This window comes from Oncorhynchus keta, chromosome 35 (genome assembly GCF_023373465.1).
Source record: "Oncorhynchus keta strain PuntledgeMale-10-30-2019 chromosome 35, Oket_V2, whole genome shotgun sequence".
NCBI classification, from domain to species: Eukaryota; Metazoa; Chordata; class Actinopteri; order Salmoniformes; family Salmonidae; genus Oncorhynchus; species Oncorhynchus keta.
The window spans coordinates 39,311,167-39,337,046 of record NC_068455.1 but is presented as its reverse complement, the minus strand read 5'-3'; the positions used below and the strand labels follow the sequence as shown (position 1 = coordinate 39,337,046).

The 25,880-nt window shown below is 46.7% G+C and overlaps 3 protein-coding genes across 7 annotated transcripts in view; all 3 read right to left on the bottom strand.

The window, feature by feature from the left end:
• The window catches only part of smyd3 (SET and MYND domain containing 3), a 243,372-nt gene extending 237,144 nt beyond the window's left edge, over positions 1 to 6,228 (bottom strand). The window contains exon 1 of the mRNA XM_052496989.1: positions 5,962 to 6,228. Within this exon, the coding sequence (XP_052352949.1) occupies positions 5,962 to 6,122 (161 nt within the window). The 5' untranslated portion in view covers positions 6,123 to 6,228. The remainder of the gene's footprint in view (positions 1 to 5,961) is intronic.
• Positions 6,229 to 6,668: 440 nt separating this feature from the next.
• Positions 6,669 to 9,857, bottom strand: LOC118373345 (uncharacterized). The gene is made up of 2 exons (XM_052496988.1): positions 7,171 to 9,857; positions 6,669 to 7,097 (listed from the first exon to the last, which is right to left on the bottom strand). Exon 1 carries the CDS (start codon positions 9,848 to 9,850, stop codon positions 8,588 to 8,590), a length of 1,263 nt encoding a protein of 420 aa, XP_052352948.1. The 5' UTR covers positions 9,851 to 9,857; the 3' UTR covers positions 6,669 to 7,097; positions 7,171 to 8,587.
• Positions 9,858 to 11,042: 1,185 nt separating this feature from the next.
• The window catches only part of LOC118371403 (consortin-like), a 30,057-nt gene continuing 15,219 nt past the window's right edge, over positions 11,043 to 25,880 (bottom strand). For 2 of the 5 annotated variants that reach the window (XM_052496983.1, XM_052496984.1), the window contains exons 10-12: positions 17,919 to 18,616; positions 11,940 to 12,093; positions 11,043 to 11,251 (exon numbers count right to left, since the gene is read on the bottom strand). In XM_052496983.1, the coding sequence (XP_052352943.1) occupies positions 11,043 to 11,251; positions 11,940 to 12,093; positions 17,919 to 18,616 (1,061 nt within the window). Of the gene's footprint in view, positions 11,252 to 11,939; positions 12,094 to 14,525; positions 17,177 to 17,918; positions 18,617 to 25,880 lie in introns of those variants that run through there. The other 3 variants (XM_052496985.1, XM_052496986.1, XM_052496987.1) reach the window with 3 other exon arrangements.

Sequence of the window (25,880 nt, the reverse complement as noted above, 5' to 3'; positions counted from 1 at the left end):
GAGTCTCAGGGGGGGGAGGGTTACTGGTCACGCAAGCTGACACCATCATCACACTCACACACTATAACTCCACGACTACAGATCCTTTTGGGACAGTAATGGAGAACATGTTGGACAGAGGAGGGGTTGGGTGTTGGGGTGTCTGAAACATAGTGTAAAGTACTTCAGATAGGCCTAACCTAGTAAATAAAAATACCTGGTACAAAACAGGGGGGGGGTCAAGCAGCACTGGTGTATAGTAGGCTATGTAGATCACTGTGTGTAGAAGCTAAGAGAGACAGACAGGTAGTAGGTTTATCGTAGGTTTATCGGAGTGCATAGTGTGCGACAAGAGCTTGAGCATATGGGTCATTCCACCTCAAAAAGCACAATAAAAGAGGATTTACAACAACCATCTCAGATTGTTCCGAAATGGTTTGTTCGTAAAAACAGATAAAATTAGCATTACAACAACATTATTTTGGTTGTAATATGATTTGATCTCTAAGAAATTAAGCTAATTGAATGCACCCAAATTGCCAATTTTAAATTTATAGGATTTATATAATATAGTAACTAACATCCAATTTGGACCAAACTTTTTCAAACAATGAGTAAGACATGAGGAATCCAATGAAATAGTCAAAAGCCACACCCAAACCCCTAGGCCAATCCCACCCCAACAAGTATATAAACTCTGCAAAAACAAAAACGGAAACAGCAACAACAACTGCCCAAGTTGTCCATCAGTGCGCTGGTTGTCCGCAATAGGCTGAGAGGCGCTAGACTGAGGGCTTGTAGGCCTGTTGTAAAGGCAGGTCCTCACCAGACATCACCGGCAACAACATTGCATATGGGCACAAACCCACCGTCGCTGGACCAGACAGGACTGGCAAAAAGTGCTCTTCACTGACGAGTCACGGTTTTGTCTCACCAGGGGTGATGGTCGGATTCGCGTTTGTCATCGAAGGAATGAGCGTTACTCCGAGGCCTGTACTCTGGAGAGGGATTGATTTGGAGGTGGAGGGTCCGTCATGGTCTGGGGCAGTATGTCACAGCATCATTGGATTGAGCTTGTTGTCATTGCAGGCAATCAATGCTGTTCGTAACAGGGAAGACCTCCTCCTCCCTCATGTGGTACCCTTCCTGCAGGCTCATTCTGACATGACCCTCCAGCATGACAATGCCACCAGCCATACTGCTCGTTCTGTACGTGATTTCCTGAAAGACAGAAATGTCAGTGTTCTGCCATGGCCAGCGAAGAGCCCGGTTCTCAATCCCATTGAGCAAGTCTGGGACCTGTTGGATCGGAGGGTGAGGGCTAGGGCTATTCCTCCCCAGAAATGTCTGGGAACTTGCAGGTGCCTTGGTAGAAAAGTGGGGTAACATCTCACAGCAACAACTGGCAAATCTGGTGCAGTCCATGAGGAGATGCACTGCAGTACTTAATGCGGCTGGTGGCCACACCAGATACTGACTGTTACTTTTGATTTTGAACCCCCCCCCCCCCTTTGTTCAGGGACACATTATTCCATTTCTGTTAGTCACATGTCTGTGGAACTTGTTCAGTTTATGTCTCAGTTGTTGAATCTTATCTTCATACAAATATTTACACATGTTAAGTTTGCTGAAAATAAATGCAGTTTTTTGCTGAGTTTAGTATCAGTTGACTATGTTTGACAAGTAATATGGCGCTGCGGCTTAGGGTATTGTTTCTTCATTCTATGTAATGAATTCCCAGTGAATTTAGTTATGTTATTTTCCCATATTCAGAGAAATTAGCCATTGAAGTTTAGGTTTATGTCCCAACCTACATGTTACAAGGTTCTGACAACTATGAATCACCGTTCCAGGTGATTTATTTTTTAAATTATCACCCCCCTTTTCCTTCCTATAATTCACACCCACGTCCACCCGCTTACAGATCTCAGTGAAAATGTTGAATATGAGATCTGTCAACATAAAGCGTGAAAGCTCTTAAAAGGCCAGAGATGTCCAATAAAATATGACTGAACCAAACACGTAGGCAGGAAAATAGTTCAATGAAAATACCTATAGACTTTTCTACACTAAGGAGGATGAATATTAATCAGTGGGTTTCCTGTTTGTTTATCTCTATGCCATCTGGACACACACTCTCTCTTTTGGACTAGCAGTATCTAATAGATGGAGCAGACAGAATGGAGGTGGGGGGTGATGATGTCATGATGAGCAGAGGGGTCAGGGGTCAGCTTAGACAAGCTTTTGTTTTGGTTCTCAAACATTTCCGCCTGCATTCCGTTGTGGATGTGAGCATAATAGCCACTTTGCTCTCAGGTCAGTGGCTCATAATTTCAGACACACACACACTTGCGGTGAGTGAGTGAGTGAGTGAGTGAGTGAGTGAGTGAGTGAGTGAGTGAGTGACTGAATGCTGGGGTAAAGTCATTTCTTAAAGTGATGAGTGTTCAGTGTTAAGCAGCTAACAACATCAATAAGACCCCATAAACACGTCAACAACACACACACAGGGGCGCCTGAGCAATGTTGCAAATGGAGAAGCTGCATCCCCACTTACAAAATAGGGCTGCAAAGTATTATGATCCATTGGATAATTTGTCCTTTTAAATGATTAGAAATATTTTGAGCTACTCTGTGTTAACAGAGATATGTCCATTTTATACAGTACCAGTCAAAGGTTTGGAAACACCTACTCATTCAAGGGTTTTTCTTTATTTTTACAATTTTCTACATCGTAGAATAATAGTGAAGGCATCAAAACTATAAATAACACATATGGAATCATGTAGTGACCAAAAGTGTTAAACAAATCAAAATATATTTTATATTTGAGATTCTTCAAAGTAGACACCGTTTGCCTTGATGACAGCTTTGCACACTCTAGGCATTCTCTCAATCAGCTTCACCTATACAAGCATTTCGCTACATCCGCAATAACATCTGCTAAAACACGTGTATGTGACAAATAAAATTGGATTTGACCTGGAATGCTTTTCCAACAGCCTTAAAGGAGTTCCCACATATGCTGAGCACTTGTTGGCTGCTTTTCCTTCACTCTGCGTTCCAACTCATCCCAAACCATCTCAATTGGGTTGAGGTCGAGTGATTGTGGAGGCTAGGTCATCTGATGCAGCACTCCATCACTCTCCTTCTTGGTCAAATAGCCCTTACACAGCATGGAGGTGTGTTGGGTCATTGTCCTGTTGAAAAACGAATGATAGTCCCACTAAGAGCAAACCAGATGGGATGGCGTATCGCTGCAGAATGTTGTGGTAGCCATGCTGGTTAAGTGTGCCTTGAATTCTAAATAAATCAGTGTCACCAGCAAAGCACCCCCACACTATCACACCTCCTTAATGCTTCACGGTGGGAACCACACATGCGGAGATCATCCATCCACCTGCTCTGCGTCTTACAAAGACACGGCGGTTGGAGCCAAAAATCTCACATTTGATCTCATCAGACCAAAGGACTGATTTCCACCAGTCTAATGTCCATTGCTCATGTTTCTTGGCCCAAGCAAGTCTCTTCTTATTGGTGTCCTTTGGTAGTAGTTTCTTTGCAGGAATTCAACCATGAGGGCCTGATTCACGCAGTCTCCTCTGACCAGTTGATGTTGAGATGTGTCTGTTACTTGATCTCTGAAGCATTTATTTAGGCTGCAATTTCTGAGGCTGGAAACTCTAATGAACTTATCCTCTGCAGCAGAGGTCTCTGTGTCTTCCTTTCCTGTGGCGGTCCTCGTGAGAGCCAGTTTCATCATAGCCCTTGATGGTTTTTGCGACTGCACTTAAAGAAACTTTCAAAGGTCTTGAAATTTTCCAGATGAATTGACCTTCATGTCTTAAAGTAATGATGGACTGTTGTTTCTCTTTGTTTTTGCCATGATATGGACCTGGTTTTTACCAAATAGGGCTATCTTCTAAAATATATTTGGATATCTTGACTATTATTCAACAATGTAGAAAATAGTAAAAAATAAAAACCCTGGAATGAGTTTGTCTCCAAACTTTTGACTGGTACTGTATATGACATAATAATTAACAGATTGCATTTTACAACCACTCCTCTGTAACCTCAAGATAAAGGATTTTGCCCACTAGAAAGTTTTGCTTCTCTCCTGTGCACCACAGTTTTAGTTCCGTGCAGTTAGAAAGACATAGTTGCACCACTGATGTACAAATGAAAAGGCATGTTTTATCTATTGTGTTGTGCTGTTAGAATATGTATCATGTCCGATGTCAGGGAGTTTGTTTCATATTATTTGAGCTGTGAGTCATTTCACTTTTCCTTTAAAAAACATGTTGATGAGCACAGTCATGTAACAGTAGGCCTAATGTATTATTTGTAAAATCCCCCAGCTGAGCAGTGAAATTCAACCACAAAGACCACTGAGGTTTTCCAATGGTCTGCAAATTAAGGGCACCTATTGGTAGATGGGTAAAAAATAAAAGACACTAAATATCCCTTTGATCATAGTGTAGTTCTTAATTACACTTTGGAGGGTGTATCAACACACCCAGTCACTACAAAGATACAGGCTTCCTTCCTCACTCAGTTGCCGGAGAGGATGGAAACCACTCAGGGATTTCACCATGAGGCCAATGGTGATTTTAAAACAGTTACAGAGTTTAATGGCTGTGATAAGAGAAAACTGAGGATGGATCAACCACATTGTAGTTACTCCACAATAGTAACCTAATTGACAGAGTGAAAAGAAGGGAGCCTGTACAGAATATAAATATTCCAAAACACGCATCCTGTTTGCAATATGTCACTAAAGTAAAACTGCCAAAAAAACAGCAAAGAAATTAACTTTATGTCCTGAATAGAAAGTGTTATGTTTGGGGCAAAACCAACACATCTTGGTTCAGTCTGCTTTCGACTAGACACTGGGAGACGAATTCACCTTTCAACAGGACAATAACCTAAAACACAAAGCCAAAATTTACACTGGAGTTGCTTACCAAGATGACATTGAATGTTCCTGAGTGCTCTAGTTACAGTTTTGACTTAAATTGTCTTGAAAATATATGGCAAGACCTGAAAGTGGTTGTCTGGCAATGATCAACAACCAATTTGACAGCGCTTGAAGAATAATGTGCAAATATTATACAATCCAGGTGTGAAAGCTCTCAGAGACTTACCCAGAAAGACTCACAGCTGTAATCACTGCCAAATGTGATTCTAACATGTTTTACTCAGGGGGTTGAATAATTATCTAATTAAGATATATTAGTGTTTAATTTTCCACTTTGACATAATATTGTGTAGATCGTTGACAAAAAATATCAAATCTATTTCAATCCAACTTTGTAACAACAAAATGTGGAAAAGGTCAAGGGGTGTGAATACTCTGAAGGCACTGTATGAGGATTCAGGCCTAGGATTGATATGCAAACATTGAAATTAGCAAATTACCCAGTTGGCCAATGTCTCTATTAAAAATATATAATTTACAATAGGGTTCTTAGTGAAGATCTTTATGGAACTGAACAGTGTGCTCTCTGAGATGAGTGATAACTAGCCTCTTATCATACATAATTAACTCGATCACCTGTAAATCTCATAGCCTACTGCTACAATAGATTCCGATACACAAAGATGGTCTAGAGCTGAAGAAAATGGAAAAGCAACACTTCCATCTAGCGTCCAGTTTGAGTACATCAGCAAAGCTCACGTGTATATCAACGTTTTTGTACTGTTGTTGATCCTACTCCGTTTCGTTGGAAATTAATAATAAGAGCCGTTCATGGCTGTGTTGGTGAGCTATAAAAAGGCATTTAGCTATCTGTTAGTTATATAGCAGTATCTGACAACAACCCGACCAACAAGGGTCCAGAACGCAATAACGACGAAATTGTACGTAGGTACAGGTAGAGGAGAGGGTAAGTTTACCCTCCACAAATCCTATTGGGTAAAACGCAAAAACTTACTTTAGATAAGTGTCAAGTCAGAACGAAAAAGGTCAACAGCTCTTACCGTGAGAAGCAGCTGTGACAGAAGTATTTGGCGCACGTGTTGGACACGCAGTATGCTAGAGGTTCCGCCGTATACAGGAGTTCACCTGTGTGTATTTCGTGTGTTGCTCGTAAACCATTCCCTTTCCCTGCAGAGGCAAAACGTTCGAACTTTGACGCCATCCCGATCTCGCACGCATGTGGAACTGGGGAAATTGTGTTTACATCCGCAAATGGCCGTCAGACCAAAGATGGTGGATAAATTAAGATGTCTTACTCATGCCGTTTACCATTGAAAAATGGCCATAGTTCCGGTCTGCTTAGAAGCTGGGTGTTTTCGCCTGTTTGACTGTAAATGGAAAAAAAATACATATATACATACATATATATACATATATATATACATATATATACACACACACACACACACACACACACACACACACACACACACACATTTATCGTATCACTTTCACCAAACTGAGAACACCAATAATTGCGAAATCAAATATTAACTTGGTTTCGCCTAAAACGTGTATTGTCTGCGCGACTGCGGCGCAGCTGTTCAAGGCTGCCTCTAGTGGCTGTCCCCTAAAATAGTGTCGTTCAGAAAGAAGTGTTTTGTATTTGGTCTCTGGCTTTTGTATCTGGGTTTATCAGACTATTGTGAATGATTAATGTATGACTAACTTAATTGAACTTTATAACAGTATACAATTGTCAGACCAGTCCCCACAATAAGGTTTATTATTATCAGAGAGAAACAGGTGTTTAAAAGTACCCACCACACAGTAATCCCTCCAGACTGATCTAAACCACGATGACAAACATGAAAAAATGAATCTACAATACCCACAACAAGCCAAAACTAGAGAAACAACAGAAAAAGACATGCACATAAAGATTAGATTTGATCGTTTGTTTTCTCTCCCCCTACATTGTGCAGATATATAAATACTTCAGATTCCAAAAGTAAGATAGTCATCTGAACCAGCCAGAGGATGAGTGAAAATAAAATTAAAACAAGGCTGCATCTCAAGTCTACAGTGGCTTCCTGTCCTCGTCTCCACTCCATCTACACACCTATGAATTAAAACAAGGCTGCATCTCAATAGTCTACAGTGGCTTCCTGTCCTTGTCTCCACTCCATCTACACACCTATGAATTAAAACAAGGCTGCATCTCAAGTCTACAGTGGCTTCCTGTCCTTGTCTCCACTCCATCTGCACACCTATGAAAGTACAAGAGACTAAAGTCAATCTCCTGGCATTCTTCCAAGCTAATTAATGAATCTACAGTTTATTGTGCATTTTACAACAGATCTGAATATGATTATATTTTGCTGTTGGTTTCACCGGTCTTGTGTTTTCAGATCAGAGTAAACGAGGTGAGGGAGGAGGGTCAACGGGGAGTGGGAGGAGAGTAGACGAGGAGAGGGAGTAGACGAGGAGGGAGGAGAGTAGACGAGGAGAGGGAGTAGACGAGGAGGGAGGAGAGTAGACGAGGAGAGGGAGGAGAGTAGACGAGGAGAGGGAGGAGAGTAGACGAGGAGAGGGAGGAGAGTAGACGAGGAGAGGAAGGAAAGTAGACGAGGAGAGGAAGGAGAGTAGACGATGAGAGGGAGTAAACGAGGTGAGGGAGGAGGGTCAACGGGGAGTGGGAGGAGAGTAGACGAGGAGAGGGAGTAGACGAGGAGAGAGGAGAGTAGACGAGGAGAGGGAGGAGAGTAGACGAGGAGAGGGAGTAGACGAGGAGAGAGGAGAGTAGACGAGGAGAGGGAGGAGAGTAGACGATGAGAGGGAGTAAACGAGGTGAGGGAGGAGAGTCAACGGGGAGTGGGAGGAGAGTAGACGAGGAGAGGGAGTAGACGAGGAGAGAGGAGAGTAGACGAGGAGAGGGAGGAGAGTAGACGAGGAGAGGGAGGAGAGTAGACGAGGAGAGGGAGTAGACGAGGAGGGAGGAGAGTAGACGAGGAGAGGGAGGAGAGTAGACGATGAGAGGGAGTAGACGAGGAGAGAGGAGAGTATACGAGGAGAGGGAGGAGAGGAGACGAGGAGAGGGAGGAGAGGAGACGAGGAGAGGGAGGAGAGTAGACGAGGAGAGGAAGGAGAGTAGACGAGGAGAGGAAGGAGAGTAGACGAGGAGAGGAAGGAGAGTAGATGAGGAGAGGAAGGAGAGTAGACAAGGAGAGGAAGGCACTTGACATTTGGGATGTAGCCTGAGAGTCACTGCCCAGCCTGCTCCATCAAATCATCCACGTCTACAGAACTTTTCTGAACGAAACTAGGACACGCTGACTTTGTGCATTTCCACCAACTGTCACAAAGAAAATGTACCAGCTCATTGATTAAATAGACTAGAAGTCCAAGAAAGAAGACAAAAAGCACAAATAAAAAATGTACATGTAAAAAAAAAAAAAAAATTGAGTCCATTGATCGCAGGAGGTAATGAACTGTAGTAAGACTGATCATGACAATCCCATGATGATGCCCATAATTATTTGACAATAAAGATAAATATATAGACATGCCTGAGCCTGGTGGTGCAGTGGTCTAAGGCACTGCAGTGCTAGCTGTGCCTCTAGAGATTCTGGGTTCGAGTCCAGGCTCTGTCGCAGCCGGCGCACAATTGCCTCAGCGTCGTCCGGGTTAGGGGAGGGTTTGGCCGGCAGGGATGTCCTTGTCCCATCGCGCACTAGCGACTCCCGTGGCAGGCCGGGTGTAGTGCACGCTGACACAGTCGGCAGGGATGTCCTTGTCCCATCGCGCACTAGCGACTCCCGTGGCAGTCCGGTAGTAGTGCACGCTGACACAGTCGGCAGGGATGTCCTTGTCCCATCGCGCACTAGCGACTCCCGTGGCAGGCCGGGTGTAGTGCACGCTGACACAGTCGGCAGGGATGTCCTTGTCCCATCGCGCACTAGCGACTCCCGTGGCAGGCCGGGTGTAGTGCACGCTGACACAGTCGGCAGGGATGTCCTTGTCCCATCGCTCACTAGCGACTCCAGTGGCAGGCCGGGTGTAGTGCACGCTGACACAGTCGGCAGGGATGTCCTTGTCCCATCGCTCACTAGCGACTCCAGTGGCAGTCCGGGTGTAGTGCACGCTGACACAGTCGGCAGGGATGTCTTTGTCCCATCGCGCACTAGTGACTCCAGTGGCAGGCCGGGTGTAGTGCACGCTGACACAGTCGGCAGGGATGTCCTTGTCCCATCGCACACTAGTGACTCCAGTGGCAGGCCGGGTGTAGTGCACGCTGACACAGTCGGCAGGGATGTCCTTGTCCCATCGCACACTAGTGACTCCAGTGGCAGGCCGGGTGTAGTGCACGCTGACACAGTCGGCAGGGATGTCCTTGTCCCATCGCACACTAGTGACTCCAGTGGCAGGCCGGGTGTAGTGCACGCTGACACAGTCGGCAGGGATGTCCTTGTCCCATCGCACACTAGTGACTCCAGTGGCAGGCCGGGTGTAGTGCACGCTGACACAGTCGGCAGGGATGTCCTTGTCCCATCGCACACTAGTGACTCCAGTGGCAGGCCGGGTGTAGTGCACGCTGACACAGTCGGCAGGGATGTCCTTGTCCCATCGCACACTAGTGACTCCAGTGGCAGGCCGGGTGTAGTGCACGCTGACACAGTCGGCAGGGATGTCCTTGTCCCATCGCACACTAGTGACTCCAGTGGCAGGCCGGGTGTAGTGCACGCTGACACAGTCGGCAGGGATGTCCTTGTCCCATCGCACACTAGTGACTCCAGTGGCAGGCCGGGTGTAGTGCACGCTGACACAGTCGGCAGGGATGTCCTTGTCCCATCGCACACTAGTGACTCCAGTGGCAGGCCGGGTGTAGTGCACGCTGACACAGTCGGCAGGTGCACTGTGTTTCCTCCGACACATTGGTGCGGCTGGCATCCGGGTTGGTTGGATTGTGTTTCAGAGGACTCTCGGCCTTCGCCTCTCCCGAGTTCGTACGGGAGTTGCAGCGATGAAACAAGACTGTAACTCCCAATTGGAAACCATGAAATTGGGGAGGAAAAGGGTTTACTTTTTTAAACTTTTTTTTTAAGAACGAAATAAATAAAATAACATTCTTTAACACACATGATTATAGACATGTATTGCTTTCTTGTCCGTGTTGCATATATCTCTGTCTGACACACACTAAGGGTCATCAAGGGGCCAACACTACAATCAGGCTGAACTATCTGTAATCGCAAAACAGAAGGGGTAGCAGATTCCCCTATCCACTGATACAGGGTCAGATATTTCATCCCCCTCCTGGTTGAGGATGCGGTTAAGATATGATCTTAGATCTGTGATTCGGGGAAACTTCTATCCTCAGCCCAAAGAAACTCCTACCTACAACATAAAAATACTCAATAGTGAGGAACGTAAAGGAAAGTCAAATCTGTTTCATTACAACAAAACATTCATTATTAGAAGATTATTTTAAAGACATTATTTAATGTTTCTGACCACAGCAGAATTGTTCATATTTTTGAGGTGTAGATGAGATTAAAAATGGCGGCAGTAAACAAAGAGCTGTGCCGGTTTCTGAAATGGCTACACAAGCACTTCCTGTCTGCGCAGGTGAGCAGTTCTGTCCATGCCTGAAGGACCCAGAGGACAGGTCCATGTAGTAGTGAGCAGGTTCAAGGTCAGTGGTAATGAATATTATCCATTCCTCTGGGCTGACTTCGAGTCAGTCCACGTCCAGTAGTGTACATTTGACGTCTATGGGTGGTCCAGTATACTACAGGTCCTAGGTCAGTCCTACTAGTTCTACTGGGCAGCACTGCAGATGTCTTAGGGAACTTTTAGTGTGGATGCAGCCTACCAGTACCACACAGACACAGTTCAATCACTCTCTCCCGCCACACAAACACACTAACTGGCCAGCCAGTAAAGACAGACAGAGAGAGAGAGAGAGAGAGAGAGAGAGAGAGAGATTAAAACAGGGCAAGACATAAAGAGAGGCGAGTATCCACTCTGCAAAACGAGGGAGTTTTCCTCCTCTGTCCCCTTCTTCTCCCCCTCTCCTTTCCTTCCCTCCCCCTATTTCTCTTCTCCTCCCCCTCTCTTCTCCTCTCCTCTTGGGGGTCAGCTAAGACGCGGGGGTTAGCCAGTTTTGGAGCTGATCCATCCCACGATGGAGCTGTGCGAGGTAGAAGTCAGCGTTACGGGAGAAGTCGGTGCAGACAGTGGACTGGGCGTCGCCCAGAGCACAGTAGAGGGCGGTGCCTCCCAGGCTGATCACCACGGTGACCAGGCAAAGCAGGAAGAGGAGCAGGCAGGAGTCTCCGCCCACCTCGTCTGCAGGAGGGAAAAGGAAACACGTTTAGATTTATTATATTTTATCTGACCTTCATTGAACTGTTTCTTGTCTGGAGAAGGGAGAGGACAGAGGGAAAAAGGGAGAGGACAGAGGGAAGAAGGGAGAGGACAGAGGGAAGAAGGGAGAGGACAGAGGGAAGAAGGGAGAGGACAGAGGGAAGAAGGGAGAGGACAGATGGAAGAAGGGAGTGGACAGAGGGAAGAAGGGAGTGGACAGAGGGAAGAAGGGAGAGGACAGAGGGAAGAAGGGAGAGGACAGAGGGAAGAAGGGAGAGGACAGAGGGAAGAAGGGAGAGGACAGAGGGAAGAAGGGAGTGGACAGAGGGAAGAAGGGAGTGGACAGAGGGAAGAAGGGAGAGGACAGAGGGAAGAAGGGAGAGGACAGAGGGAAGAAGGGAGAAGGGAGAGGGAAGAAGGGAAAGGACAGAGGGAAGAAGGGAGAGGACAGAGGGAAGAAGGGAGAGGACAGAGGGAAGAAGGGAGAGGACAGAGGGTGACATGGTAAGAATGCAGACAGACACACATAGCAGTATAATACTGTATGTGCACAAACATACACATGCAATTGATCATAACCATTGTTGGGTATACACACACACACACACACACACACACACACACACACACACACACACACACACACACACACACACACACACACACTTACCATGGTCAAAGCCATCGTCAGGTACTTTGAAGCGGACCCTGCGTTTAGCAGGGTGTTTGTGTTTGAGTGGGGCTGAGAAGGGAGCCACACACACATCCTCCACACACACACTCCTCCTCTTTAGGATGGACACAAGGCCAGGGACAGGGGTCATCTGGAGGTCAGCAGGACATGGTCAAAAGGTCAGGGCCAGGTCAACTGATTAACATGCACATACTGTACACAATAGACACATACACATTACATATATATCAATACACACATATACAGTACACCATGCAGTACACACACATACACACACAAAGGCAGTAAGACATAGTATCCCCACTAGGTGTCAGCGTACACTGCCCTCTCATGTCAACCTCAAACCTCTGAGAAACTGGGTGTTTGAGTTGTAAGCCGACTGCAAACGAAGCCGACTGCAGACGAAGCCGACTGCAGACGAAGCCGACTGCAGACGAAGCCGACTGCAGACAAAGCCGACTGCAGACGAAGCAGACTGCAGACGAAGCCGACTGCAGACGAAGCCGACTGCAGACGAAGCAGACTGCAGACGAAGCAGACTGCAGACGAAGCCGACTGCAGACGAAGCCGACTGCAGACGAAGCCGACTGCAGACGAAGCCGACTGCAGACGAAGCCGACTGCAGACGAAGCCGACTGCAGACGAAGCCGACTGCAGACGAAGCCGACTGCAGACGAAGCAGACTGCAGACGAAGCCGACTGCAGACGAAGCCGACTGCAGACGAAAGTCGGTGAGTGAAGTCGACGGAGGCGCATATGTGACTGCCGAAAGTCGGACTCTGTAGTGGTTTTCCAACAGTAAGTCTCAGATCAACATGGCAGTGTCAACATAGCTGCTATTGTTCATAAAATATTTTCTGAATAAATGTAGAAATACAATTTTCTATACCCCTATATCACACACTCACAAACTGAAAACATTAAGTGTGAACAATTAATTGGTTGGAGAGAGGTCTCATATCACTTTCATTTGTAGCTTTAGAATTGAGAAACAACTACAGCGACTTGAAGGCGACTTCATAAAAAAAACTGCATGACCTTTGATCTCATGGTTCGTGTAAAGTTCACGCAGTCGACGTGTACGCGCAAGTCAGACAATTGTTATCCCCATAACGCAACACACTTTGAAGGGCAGATTACCAACGATGGTCACCGACTAGACAAAGTAGATCCGCTTGACCACGCCCTATGTCTTAGGTGCTGGTGACCGCTGGTGTCATCTTATCAAGTGACATCGGCTGATGCCATCATATCATCTCATCCAGTGACGTCACCTGGTGACATCACCTCCTTTCTGAACAATCAGCTAGAGAGGCTCAGGTTCACAACATTCGCTTGATCGGTTTCACCCTTCAGTCACACTCTTGTCAGGCCTGACAGAAGAGAGAGGGAGAGAGGTGAAAACAGAAGATGGAGGAGAGTGGGAACAGGAGGAGGGGGTTGGGAGAGAGAGCATGCCGCTTGCACCGCCAGGGTTGTGGGTTCAATTCCTGGGACCACCCATACGTAAAAATGTATGTGCGCATGACCGTAAGTCGCTTTGGATAAAAGCGTCTGCTAAATGGCATATAAATATGAGAGAGAGAAGAAGAGAATGATGAAAAGCCTCTCCAGTTTTAATGAGGTTATTATTGTAGCTGTTCAGAGATCAACTCTACTCTCACCTAAACCATTATGTACAGAGCTCTTCAGTCGTTAGTCATAGTGGCCCAGACCTGACTGGTGGGCATTCCATTCCAATACGGCCACTACATCGCCAAAGAGGTTTAAATGGCCAAAGTAGCCTTGTGAATTGCGTGCACCCACCCCCTCCTTACCCTCAGTGTGACTCGACGACGTAGCCTTGTGAATTGCGTGCACCCACCCCCTCCTTACCCTCAGTGTGACTCGACGACGTAGCCTTGTGAATTGCGTGCACCCACCCCCTCCTTACCCTCAGTGTGACTCGACGACGTAGCCTTGTGCATCGCGTGCACCCACCCCCTCCTTACCCTCAGTGTGACTCGACGACGTAGCCTTGTGCATCGCGTGCACCCACCCCCTCTTTACCCTCAGTGTGACTCGACGACGTAGCCTTGTGCATCGCGTGCACCCACCCCCTCCTTACCCTCAGTGTGACTCGACGACGTAGCCTTGTGAATTGCGTGCACCCACCCCCTCCTTACCCTCAGTGTGACTCGACGACGTAGCCTTGTGCATCGCGTGCACCCACCCCCTCCTTACCCTCAGTGTGACTCGACGACGTAGCCTTGTGAATTGCGTGCACCCACCCCCTCCTTACCCTCAGTGTGACTCGACGACGTAGCCTTGTGCATCGCGTGCACCCACCCCCTCCTTACCCTCAGTGTGACTCGACGACGTAGCCTTGTGCATCGCGTGCACCCACCCCCTCCTTACCCTCAGTGTGACTCGACGACGTAGTCTTGTGAATCGCGTGCACCCACCCCCTCCTTACCCTCAGTGTGACTCGACGACGTAGCCTTGTGCATCGCGTGCACCCACCCCCTCCTTACCCTCAGTGTGACTCGACGACGTAGCCTTGTGCATCGCGTGCACCCACCCCCTCCTTACCCTCAGTGTGACTCGACGATGTAGCCTTGTGAATTGCGTGCACCCCACCCCTCCTTACCCTCAGTGTGACTCGACGATGTAGCCTTGTGAATTGCGTGCACCCCACTCCTCCTTACCCTCAGTGTGACTCGACGATGTAGCCTTGTGAATTGCGTGCACCCCACTCCTCCTTACCCTCAGTGTGACTCGACGATGTAGCCTTGTGAATTGCGTGCACCCCACTCCTCCTTACCCTCAGTGTGACTCGACGATGTAGCCTTGTGAATTGCGTGCACCCACCCCCTCCTTACCCTCAGTGTGACTCGACGATGTAGCCTTGTGAATTGCGTGCACCCCACCCCTCCTTACCCTCAGTGTGACTCGACGACGGCCTCGTTCCTCTCCCTCGCCAGAAACATACGCAATCCATTACACACCGACACTAAAACGTGCACACCTCTCTCTCCCCACACACACACACCCAGCTCCATATTTGGCATCCAAGGGCTAATTATGACCTAACATTGTCTGCTTGCTAATTACTGACACTTACACAAATGTAGGCTTGGAAATGTAGGCTTGGAAATGTAGGCTTGGAAATATAGGCTTGTAAATGTAGGCTTGTAAATGTTGGCTTGTAAATGTAGGCTTGTGAATGTAGGCTTGTAAATGTAGGCTTGTAAATGTAGGCTTGTGAATGTAGGCTTGTAAATGTAGGCTTGTGAATGTAGGCTTGTGAATGTAGGCTTGTGAATGTAGGCTTGTAAATGTAGGCTTGTAAATGTAGGCTTGTAAATGTTGGCTTGTAAATGTTGGCTTGTAAATGTTGGCTTGTAAATGTTGGCTTGTAAAAGTAGGCTTGTAAATGTTGGCTTGTAAAAGTAGGCTTGTAAATGTTGGCTTGTAAATGTAGGCTTGGAAATGTAGGCTTGGAAATGTAGGCTTGGAAATGTAGGCTTGGAAATGTAGGCTTGTAAATGTGGACTTGTAAATGTAGACTTGTAAATGTAGACTTATAAATGTAGGCTTATAAATGTAGACTTGGAAATGTAGGCTTATAAATGTGCCCATTTGGGGATCCAATACTATTTCTGTTTGTCTTAATTAAAGTGTTTTCTTGAAAATGTGCATGTGAAAATCATAAGGTGTCAGAATCTACAAAAGCCAGCAGCAGTCGGCAGCGGGAAGGGGGGGAAGCAGGGTTGACTCTTCTGGTTATATTGACCTCTGGCTCCCTATTTGGTCATTTGTGTGTCTTCAGTTTTATTTCAGGGCTTAAAACATCAGACAAAGTAGCCTACATATCGTTGATTTGATTCAAACATAGGGTATATCTAAATATGGGGACAGCCCTAGTTTTTGGTTTATTATTATTTTTTTAACTAGGCAAGTCAGACCTCTTAGGCCGCCCCATCCCGCATGCGGGATCGTGACTACAGCCTCAAGCTCATTACCATAACGCAACATTAGCGATTTCTGAAAATTGCAAAATAAATGAAATAAATATGCCTGTCCTCAAGCTTATCATTTTCTTAACAATCCTGTTGTCTCAGATTTTCAAAATATGCTTTAGAACCAGAGAAAATCAATAATTTGTGTAAGAGTGGTGATAGCTAGCTTAGCATTTAGCGTTAGCATTTAGCACGCAACATTCACAAAAACCAGCAAAGGGATCAAATAAAATAATTTACCTTTGAAGAACTTCAGATGTTTCAATGAGGAGACTCTCAGTTACATAGCAGATGTCCAGTTTTTCCTGAAAGATGCTTGTGTAGGACACAACGTTCCGTTTTGTTACTATGCATTTGGCTACCGAAACTAACCGAAAATTCAGTCACCTAAACGTCGAACTTTTTTCCGAATTAACTCCATAATATCGACTGAAACATGGAAAACGTTGTTTGAATCAATCCTCAAGGTGTTTTGTCATATATCTCTTCATTGAAATGCCAGTCCTAGAAGCGTGCATTCTTCTCTGATTCGGATGGAAAAATACTGGGACCTGACTTTTGCGCACCAATTTCCACGCAGACACCATGCGGGACACTTGGTAATTGTAGGCTCTTATGGGCAATCTTCCAATGATATGCCTACAAATACGTCACAATGCTGCAGACACCTGGGGGAAACGATAGGAAGTGTCCGTTCATTCCTGTCGCATTCACAGCCATATAAGGAGATCATGGAAAACGTGCCTCCAGAAATCCTGTTGATTTCCTGGTCACTCAAACATCTTGGTTTTGCCTGTAGATTTTGTTCTATGGCACTCACAGTGAAAATCTTTGCAGTTCTGGAAACGTCAGAGTGTCTTCTTTCCAAAACTATCAATTCCAAGCATAGTCGAGCATCTTTTCGTGACAAAATATTGCGCTAAAAACGGGCACGTCTTTTTATCCAAAAATGAAATACTGCCCCTATAGGTCTAACAGGTTAAGAACACATTCCTATTTACAATGACTGCCTACCCCGGGCCAAACCCGGACGACGCTGGGCCAATTGTGCACCGCCCTACGGGACTCCCAATCAAGGTATGCTTATAGCTCCCGATATGCGCCCCATTCTCTGTGGTTGAGAACAGGGTGTTTCAGCACTTTGTGAAAGTGCTTGAGCCACGTTAAGAACTTCCCTCTTCCACCCATTTCAGGAAACGGGTCGAACCCGCTCTATATAAGCAAAACAAAAGCAGAAGTTTTCAATTAATTGGCCAATGCACTTTGTGTTGCGCTTACTTAACAGTGACAGCCCATCACATTTCCCCAGAGTGAGAGATGTCCCGTGCCATTGACACACTCATGGTGCGTTCGTAACCAAGTGAGAAGTGTGAATTTACCACATACAACTGGGAGAGATCCACTCGAACGGCCCCTTAAACTGGTAATTACTAGTAGGAAACTGATGTTGATTACTGAGGTCACCTACGAAGAAAATGGTTTCTATAGCAGCACTTTCATCAGTTAAATGTAACAGAACAGTACTTATAATAAGCAATATATTAAAGTGCTTTTTGAACTCTAGAACGTGTTTACAAGGTTGACAGCTGGTTGGCCATTAGCTAATCAGTGTTTCTCAACAATTGAAATCACATAAATGTATCCAACTGGTATTTATGACTTCACAACTGGTAAATTCCAACCTCCCACATGGTTACAATCGCAGCATCAGAGTAGAAACTTGAAAGGCCAACGTAAATATCCAGTCACAACAGGCAATGCAAGGAACATTGTGAATGCTGAACATTCTGAATGGCATTTCATTTTCCAGCTATACCGAAACCGAACTGTGACTGCAATATGCACCGAACTGCAATATGTACCAAAACTGTGCAATACACCTCTCTGTAAGTGTCAACGTGTGTTTGTGTGTGTGTCATAAAACTTCAGTCCACACACATTCTCTCCCACTCACCTCCTCCACTGTAATGCGTTTGGCCAGGTCGTCCAGAGAAGCCACCCGGTCTCTGATAGTCTCCACCATGTCCACTCCAAACATATCATAGGCCTCCTCGCGCAGCTGGGCCTCCTCGCGCAGCTGGGCCTCCTCGCGCAGCTGGGCCTCCTCGCGCAGCTGGGCCTCCTCGCGCAGCTGGGCCTCCTCGCGCAGCTGGGCCTCCTCGCGCAGCTGGGCCTCCTCCAGTGTGAGCTGCTCCTTCACTGCTAAGGCTGAGATCTCCTCTAGAGGAGCTTTTAAACAATCAACACCATCTCTCTTCTCCTCTTTCTCCTCTTCCTCTAATGCCAAGGCCTCCTCTGCCTCTTCCACCTCCTCCTGTTTTTCCTCTCCTCCATGCTGCTCCTCATGCTTGAGTTGGCTCATTTCCCCATCCGTAGGGCGGTCCGGCGTAGTGCAACCCTCCTGAGTGGTGTGTTCCATCTCACTCTCCGTCTGCTGACCTGCTCCCTCGCTCCTAGAGTCTGTGAATTCAGCCCTCCCAATCCCCTGGGAGTCTCTGCAGTCCTGTGCCACACCCAGAGCTGCACAGTCATTGGAGCTGAGGCTGTCCTTCAGGGCTCCGGCTGATTTTATTGGGTTGATGCTCTGGGAGAGGGTGGAGTCTGTTCCTCTCTGGTCCTCCTCCATCCCCAACAAACACTCAAATAACCGAACTAGGAGAGCAAGAGACAGAGACACAGAGAGAGAGGAAGACAGAGACACATAGAGAGAAAGACAGATACACAGAGAGAGAGGAAGACAGAGACACAGAGACACAGAGAGAGAGAGAGACAGTCAAAGGGAAGAAATGCTACAACAGCCCTTGACACCCCCCATAACCCTTTAACTTCTCTACCCAGGCACTCCCTTTAGAGTCCTGTAGGCATCAACAACCTCCCAGTAACACTGGTCTCCAGCAGTGTCCACTGTCTAATCTACATTAAAAAGAGGGAATCACTGTTCCTCAATATCCTCAAAAACACCTCCCAGATCTCCTAACTCAATTATTCACAACACTCTCCTCTTTACGCTTTAGCTGCTGTTTTATAGGGAACTTGATGTCCCCAGAACACATATCCTGTCTACTCTCTCATCCACTACAGAGACACATGCACACACACGCATCACTGTTAAACACAAACGGAAACAGACTGAGGACAAGGTGTCCCTCGGGTCCAAATATTTATTCAATGTGAGATTATTTATCAGATAAGTGTCATTTAACAGGGGAGACAGAGTTATACTCTCCTCTCAGAGACAGAGTTATACTCTCCTCTCAGAGACAGAGTTATACTCTCCTCTCAGAGACAGAGTTATACTCTCCTCTCCTCGCAGAGACATACTCTCCTCTCAGAGACAGAGACATACTCTCCTCTCAGAGACAGAGTTATACTCTCCTCTCAGAGACAGAGTTATACTCTCCTCTCAGAGACAGAGTTATACTCTCCTCGCAGAGACAGAGTTATACTCTCCTCTCAGAGACAGAGTTATACTCTCCTCTCAGAGACAGAGTTATACTCTCCTCTCAGAGACAGAGTTATACTCTCCTCTCAGAGACAGAGTTATACTCTCCTCTCAGAGACAGAGTTATACTCTCCTCTCAGAGACAGAGTTATACTCTCCTCTCAGAGACAGAGTTATACTCTCCTCTCAGAGACAGAGTTATACTCTCCTCTCAGAGACAGAGTTATACTCTCCTCTCAGAGACAGAGTTATACTCTCCTCTCAGAGACAGAGTTATACTCTCCTCTCAGAGACAGAGTTATACTCTCCTCTCAGAGACAGAGTTATACTCTCCTCTCAGAGACAGAGTTATACTCTCCTCTCAGAGACAGAGTTATACTCTCCTCTCAGAGACAGAGTTATACTCTCCTCTCCTCGCAGAGACATACTCTCCTCTCAGAGACAGAGTTATACTCTCCTCTCCTCGCAGAGACATACTCTCCTCTCAGAGACAGAGTTATACTCTCCTCTCCTCGCAGAGACATACTCTCCTCTCAGAGACAGAGTTATACTCTCCTCTCCTCGCAGAGACATACTCTCCTCTCCTCGCAGAGACATACTCTCCTCGCAGAGACAGAGTTATACTCTCCTCTCCTCGCAGAGACATACTCTCCTCTCAGAGACAGAGTTATACTCTCCTCGCAGAGACATACTCTCCTCGCAGAGACATACTCTCCTCTCAGAGACAGAGTTGTACTCTCCTCGCAGAGACATACTCTCCTCTCAGAGACATACTCTCCTCTCAGAGACAGAGTTGTACTCTCCTCGCAGAGACATACTCTCCTCTCAGAGACAGAGTTATACTCTCCTCTCCTCGCAGAGACATACTCTCCTCTCAGAGACAGAGTTATACTCTCCTCTCCTCGCAGAGACATACTCTCCTCTCAGAGACAGAGTTATACTCTCCTCTCCTCGCAGAGACATACTCTCCTCTCAGAGACAGAGTTGTACTCTCCTCGCAGAGACATACTCTCCTCTCAGAGACATACTCTCCTCTCAGAGACAGAGTTGTACTCTCCTCGCAGAGACATACTCTCCTCTCAGAGACAGAGTTATACTCTCCTCTCCTCGCAGAGACATACTCTCCTCTCAGAGACAGAGTTGTACTCTCCTCGCAGAGACATACTCTCCTCTCAGAGACATACTCTCCTCTCAGAGACAGAGTTATACTCTCCTCTCCTCGCAGAGACATACTCTCCTCTCAGAGACAGAGTTGTACTCTCCTCGCAGAGACATACTCTCCTCTCAGAGACATACTCTCCTCTCAGAGACAGAGTTATACTCTCCTCTCCTCGCAGAGACAGAGTTGTACTCTCCTCTCCTCGCAGAGACATACTCTCCTCTCAGAGACAGAGTTGTACTCTCCTCGCAGAGACATACTCTCCTCTCAGAGACAGAGTTGTACTCTCCTCGCAGAGACATACTCTCCTCTCAGAGACAGAGTTATACTCTCCTCTCCTCGCAGAGACATACTCTCCTCTCAGAGACAGAGTTGTACTCTCCTCGCAGAGACATACTCTCCTCTCAGAGACAGAGTTATACTCTCCTCTCCTCGCAGAGACATACTCTCCTCTCAGAGACAGAGTTGTACTCTCCTCGCAGAGACATACTCTCCTCTCAGAGACAGAGTTATACTCTCCTCTCAGAGACAGAGTTATACTCTCCTCTCAGAGACAGAGTTATACTCTCCTCTCAGAGACAGTTATACTCTCCTCTCAGAGACAGTTATACTCTCCTCTCAGAGACAGAGTTATATTCTCCTCGCAGAGACAGTTATACTCTCCTCGCAGAGACAGAGTTATACTCTCCTCGCAGAGACAGAGTTATACTCTCCTCGCAGAGACAGAGTTATACTCTCCTCGCAGAGACAGAGTTATACTCTCCTCGCAGAGACAGAGTTGTACTCTCCTCACAGAGACATACTCTCCTCTCAGAGACAGAGTTGTACTCTCCTCGCAGAGACATACTCTCCTCTCAGAGACAGAGTTATACTCTCCTCGCAGACACAGAGTTATACTCTCCTCGCAGAGACATACTCTCCTCTCAGAGACAGAGTTATACTCTCCTCTCAGAGACAGAGTTATACTCTCCTCGCAGAGACAGAGTTATACTCTCCTCGCAGAGACAGAGTTATACTCTCCTCGCAGAGACAGAGTTATACTCTCCTCGCAGAGACAGAGTTATACTCTCCTCGCAGAGACAGAGTTATACTCTCCTCTCAGAGACAGAGTTATACTCTCCTCTCAGAGACAGAGTTATACTCTCCTCGCAGAGACAGAGTTATACTCTCCTCTCAGAGACAGAGTTATACTCTCCTCTCAGAGACAGAGTTATACTCTCCTCTCAGAGACAGAGTTATACTCTCCTCGCAGAGACAGAGTTATACTCTCCTCGCAGAGACAGAGTTATACTCTCCTCGCAGAGACATACTCTCCTCGCAGAGACAGAGTTATACTCTCCTCGCAGAGACAGAGTTATAATCTCCTCTCAGAGACAGAGTTATACTCTCCTCGCAGAGACATACTCTCCTCGCAGAGACAGAGTTATACTCTCCTCTCAGAGACAGAGTTATACTCTCCTCTCAGAGACAGAGTTATACTCTCCTCGCAGAGACAGAGTTATACTCTCCTCGCAGAGACAGAGTTATACTCTCCTCTCAGAGACAGAGTTATACTCTCCTCTCAGAGACAGAGTTATACTCTCCTCGCAGAGACAGAGTTATACTCTCCTCTCAGAGACAGAGTTATACTCTCCTCTCAGAGACAGAGTTATACTCTCCTCTCAGAGACAGAGTTATACTCTCCTCGCAGATACAGAGTTATACTCTCCTCGCAGATACAGAGTTATACTCTCCTCGCAGAGACATACTCTCCTCGCAGAGACAGAGTTATACTCTCCTCGCAGAGACAGAGTTATACTCTCCTCGCAGAGACAGAGTTATACTCTCCTCGCAGAGACAGAGTTATACTCTCCTCGCAGAGACAGAGTTGTACTCTCCTCACAGAGACATACTCTCCTCTCAGAGACAGAGTTGTACTCTCCTCGCAGAGACATACTCTCCTCTCAGAGACAGAGTTATACTCTCCTCGCAGACACAGAGTTATACTCTCCTCGCAGAGACATACTCTCCTCGCAGACACAGAGTTATACTCTCCTCGCAGAGACAGAGTTATACTCTCCTCGCAGAGACATACTCTCCTCGCAGAGACAGAGTTATACTCTCCTCGCAGAGACAGAGTTATACTCTCCTCGCAGAGACAGAGTTATACTCTCCTCGCAGAGACAGAGTTATACTCTCCTCGCAGAGACATACTCTCCTCTCAGAGACAGAGTTATACTCTCCTCTCCTCGCAGAGACATACTCTCCTCTCAGAGACAGAGTTGTACTCTCCTCGCAGAGACATACTCTCCTCTCAGAGACAGAGTTATACTCTCCTCTCCTCGCAGAGACATACTCTCCTCTGAGACAGAGTTGTACTCTCCTCGCAGAGACACACTCTCCTCTCAGAGACATACTCTCCTCTCAGAGACAGAGTTATACTCTCCTCTCCTCGCAGAGACATACTCTCCTCTCAGAGACAGAGTTGTACTCTCCTCGCAGAGACATACTCTCCTCTCAGAGACATACTCTCCTCTCAGAGACATACTCTCCTCTCAGAGACAGAGTTATACTCTCCTCTCCTCGCAGAGACATACTCTCCTCTCAGAGACAGAGTTGTACTCTCCTCTCCTCGCAGAGACATACTCTCCTCTCAGAGACAGAGTTGTACTCTCCTCGCAGAGACATACTCTCCTCTCAGAGACAGAGTTGTACTCTCCACATACTCTCCTCTCAGAGACAGAGTTATACTCTCCTCTCCAGAGTCTCTCCTCGCAGAGACATACTCTCCTCTCAGAGACAGAGTTGTACTCTCCTCGCAGAGACATACTCTCCTCTCAGAGACAGAGTTATACTCTCCTCTCCTCCTCGCAGAGACATACTCTCTCTCAGAGACAGAGTTGTACTCTCCTCGCAGAGACATACTCTCCTCTCAGAGACAGAGTTATACTCTCCTCTCAGAGACAGAGTTATACTCTCCTCTCAGAGACAGAGTTATACTCTCCTCTCAGAGACAGAGACAGAGTTATACTCTCTCTCTCAGAGACAGAGTTATACTCTCCTCGCAGAGACAGAGTTATACTCTCCTCTCAGCAGAGACAGAGTTATACTCTCCTCGCAGAGACAGAGTTATACTCTCCTCGCAGAGACATACTCTCCTCTCAGCAGAGACAGAGTTATACTCTCCTCGCAGAGACAGAGTTATACTCTCCTCGCAGAGACAGAGTTATACTCTCCTCAGAGAGTTATACTCTCCTCGCAGAGACAGAGTTACAGAGACTCTCCCTCGCAGAGACAGAGTTACACTCTCTCTCGCAGAGACAGAGTTATACTCTCCTCGAGACAGAGACAGAGACAGTTACACTCTCCTCGCAGAGACAGAGTTACTCTCCTCTCAGACTCTCTCTCTCAGAGACAGAGTTATACTCTCCTCTCAGAGACAGAGTTATACTCTCCTCGCAGAGACAGAGTTATACTCTCCTCGCAGAGACAGAGTTATACTCTCCTCGCAGAGACAGAGTTATACTCTCCTCTCAGAGACAGAGTTATACTCTCCTCGCAGAGACAGAGTTATACTCTCCTCTCAGAGACAGAGTTATACTCTCCTCGCAGAGACAGAGTTATACTCTCCTCGCAGAGACAGAGTTATACTCTCCTCGCAGAGACAGAGTTATACTCTCCTCGCAGAGACAGAGTTATACTCTCCTCGCAGAGACAGAGTTATACTCTCCTCGCAGAGACAGAGTTATACTCTCCTCGCAGAGACATACTCTCCTCGCAGAGACAGAGTTATACTCTCCTCGCAGAGACAGAGTTATACTCTCCTCTCAGAGACAGAGTTATACTCTCCTCTCAGAGACAGAGTTATACTCTCCTCTCAGAGACAGAGTTATACTCTCCTCTCAGAGACAGAGTTATACTCTCCTCTCAGAGACAGAGTTATACTCTCCTCGCAGAGACAGAGTTATACTCTCCTCGCAGAGACAGAGTTATACTCTCCTCTCAGAGACATACTCTCCTCTCAGAGACAGAGTTATACTCTCCTCGCAGAGACAGAGTTATACTCTCCTCTCAGAGACAGAGTTATACTCTCCTCGCAGAGACAGAGTTATACTCTCCTCTCAGAGACAGAGTTATACTCTCCTCTCAGAGACAGAGTTATACTCTCCTCGCAGAGACAGAGTTGTACTCTCCTCGCAGAGACAAAGTTATACTCTCCTCGCAGAGACAGAGTTATACTCTCCTCGCAGAGACAGAGTTATACTCTCCTCTCAGAGACAGAGTTATACTCTCCTCGCAGAGACAGAGTTGTACTCTCCTCGCAGAGACAGAGTTATACTCTCCTCGCAGAGACAGAGTTATACTCTCCTCGCAGAGTTACAGAGTTGTACTCTCCTCTCAGAGACAGAGTTATACTCTCCTCGCAGAGACAGAGTTATACTCTCCTCTCAGAGACAGAGTTATACACAGAGTTATACTCTCGCAGAGACAGAGTTATACTCTCCTCGCAGAGACAGAGTTATACTCTCCTCGCAGAGACAGAGTTATACTCTCCTCGCAGAGACATACTCTCCTCGCAGAGACAGAGTTATACTCTCCTCTCAGAGACAGAGTTATACTCTCCTCGCAGAGACAGAGTTATACTCTCCTCGCAGAGACAGAGTTATACTCTCCTCGCAGAGACAGAGTTATACTCTCCTCGCAGAGACATACTCTCCTCGCAGAGACAGAGTTATACTCTCCTCTCAGAGACAGAGTTATACTCTCCTCGCAGAGACAGAGTTATACTCTCCTCGCAGAGACAGAGTTATACTCTCCTCGCAGAGACAGAGTTATACTCTCCTCTCAGAGACAGAGTTATACTCTCCTCGCAGAGACAGAGTTATACTCTCCTCGCAGAGACAGAGTTATACTCTCCTCGCAGAGACAGAGTTATACTCTCCTCACAGAGACAGAGTTATACTCTCCTCACAGAGACAGAGTTATACTCTCCTCACAGAGACAGAGTTATACTCTCCTCACGCCTCCGGAACACTGACACTGAGAGTGCCCTAACTTAACATACTGTCATCTCAGTGTGTGTGTGTGTGTGTGTGTGTGTGTAGTCACGCCTCGGTTGTGAAAGTGAAATACAGTGCCCTGTGTCTTTGTGCACAGGCAACTTGGACTGTGTGTGTGTGTGTGTGTGTGTGTGTGTGTGTGTGTGTGTGTGTGTGTGTGTGTGTGTGTGTGTGTGTGTGTGTGTGTGTGTGTGTGTGTGTGTGTGTGTGTGTGTGTGTGTGTGTGTATATATATATATATATATATACAGTTAGGTAACACACACCCTTGGCTCC

Bases quoted from the DNA above. Each gene is read 5' to 3' on its own strand.
- LOC118373345 (XM_052496988.1), bottom strand. From the start codon at position 9,850: ATGCCAGCCGCACCAATGTGTCGGAGGAAACACAGTGCACCTGCCGAC.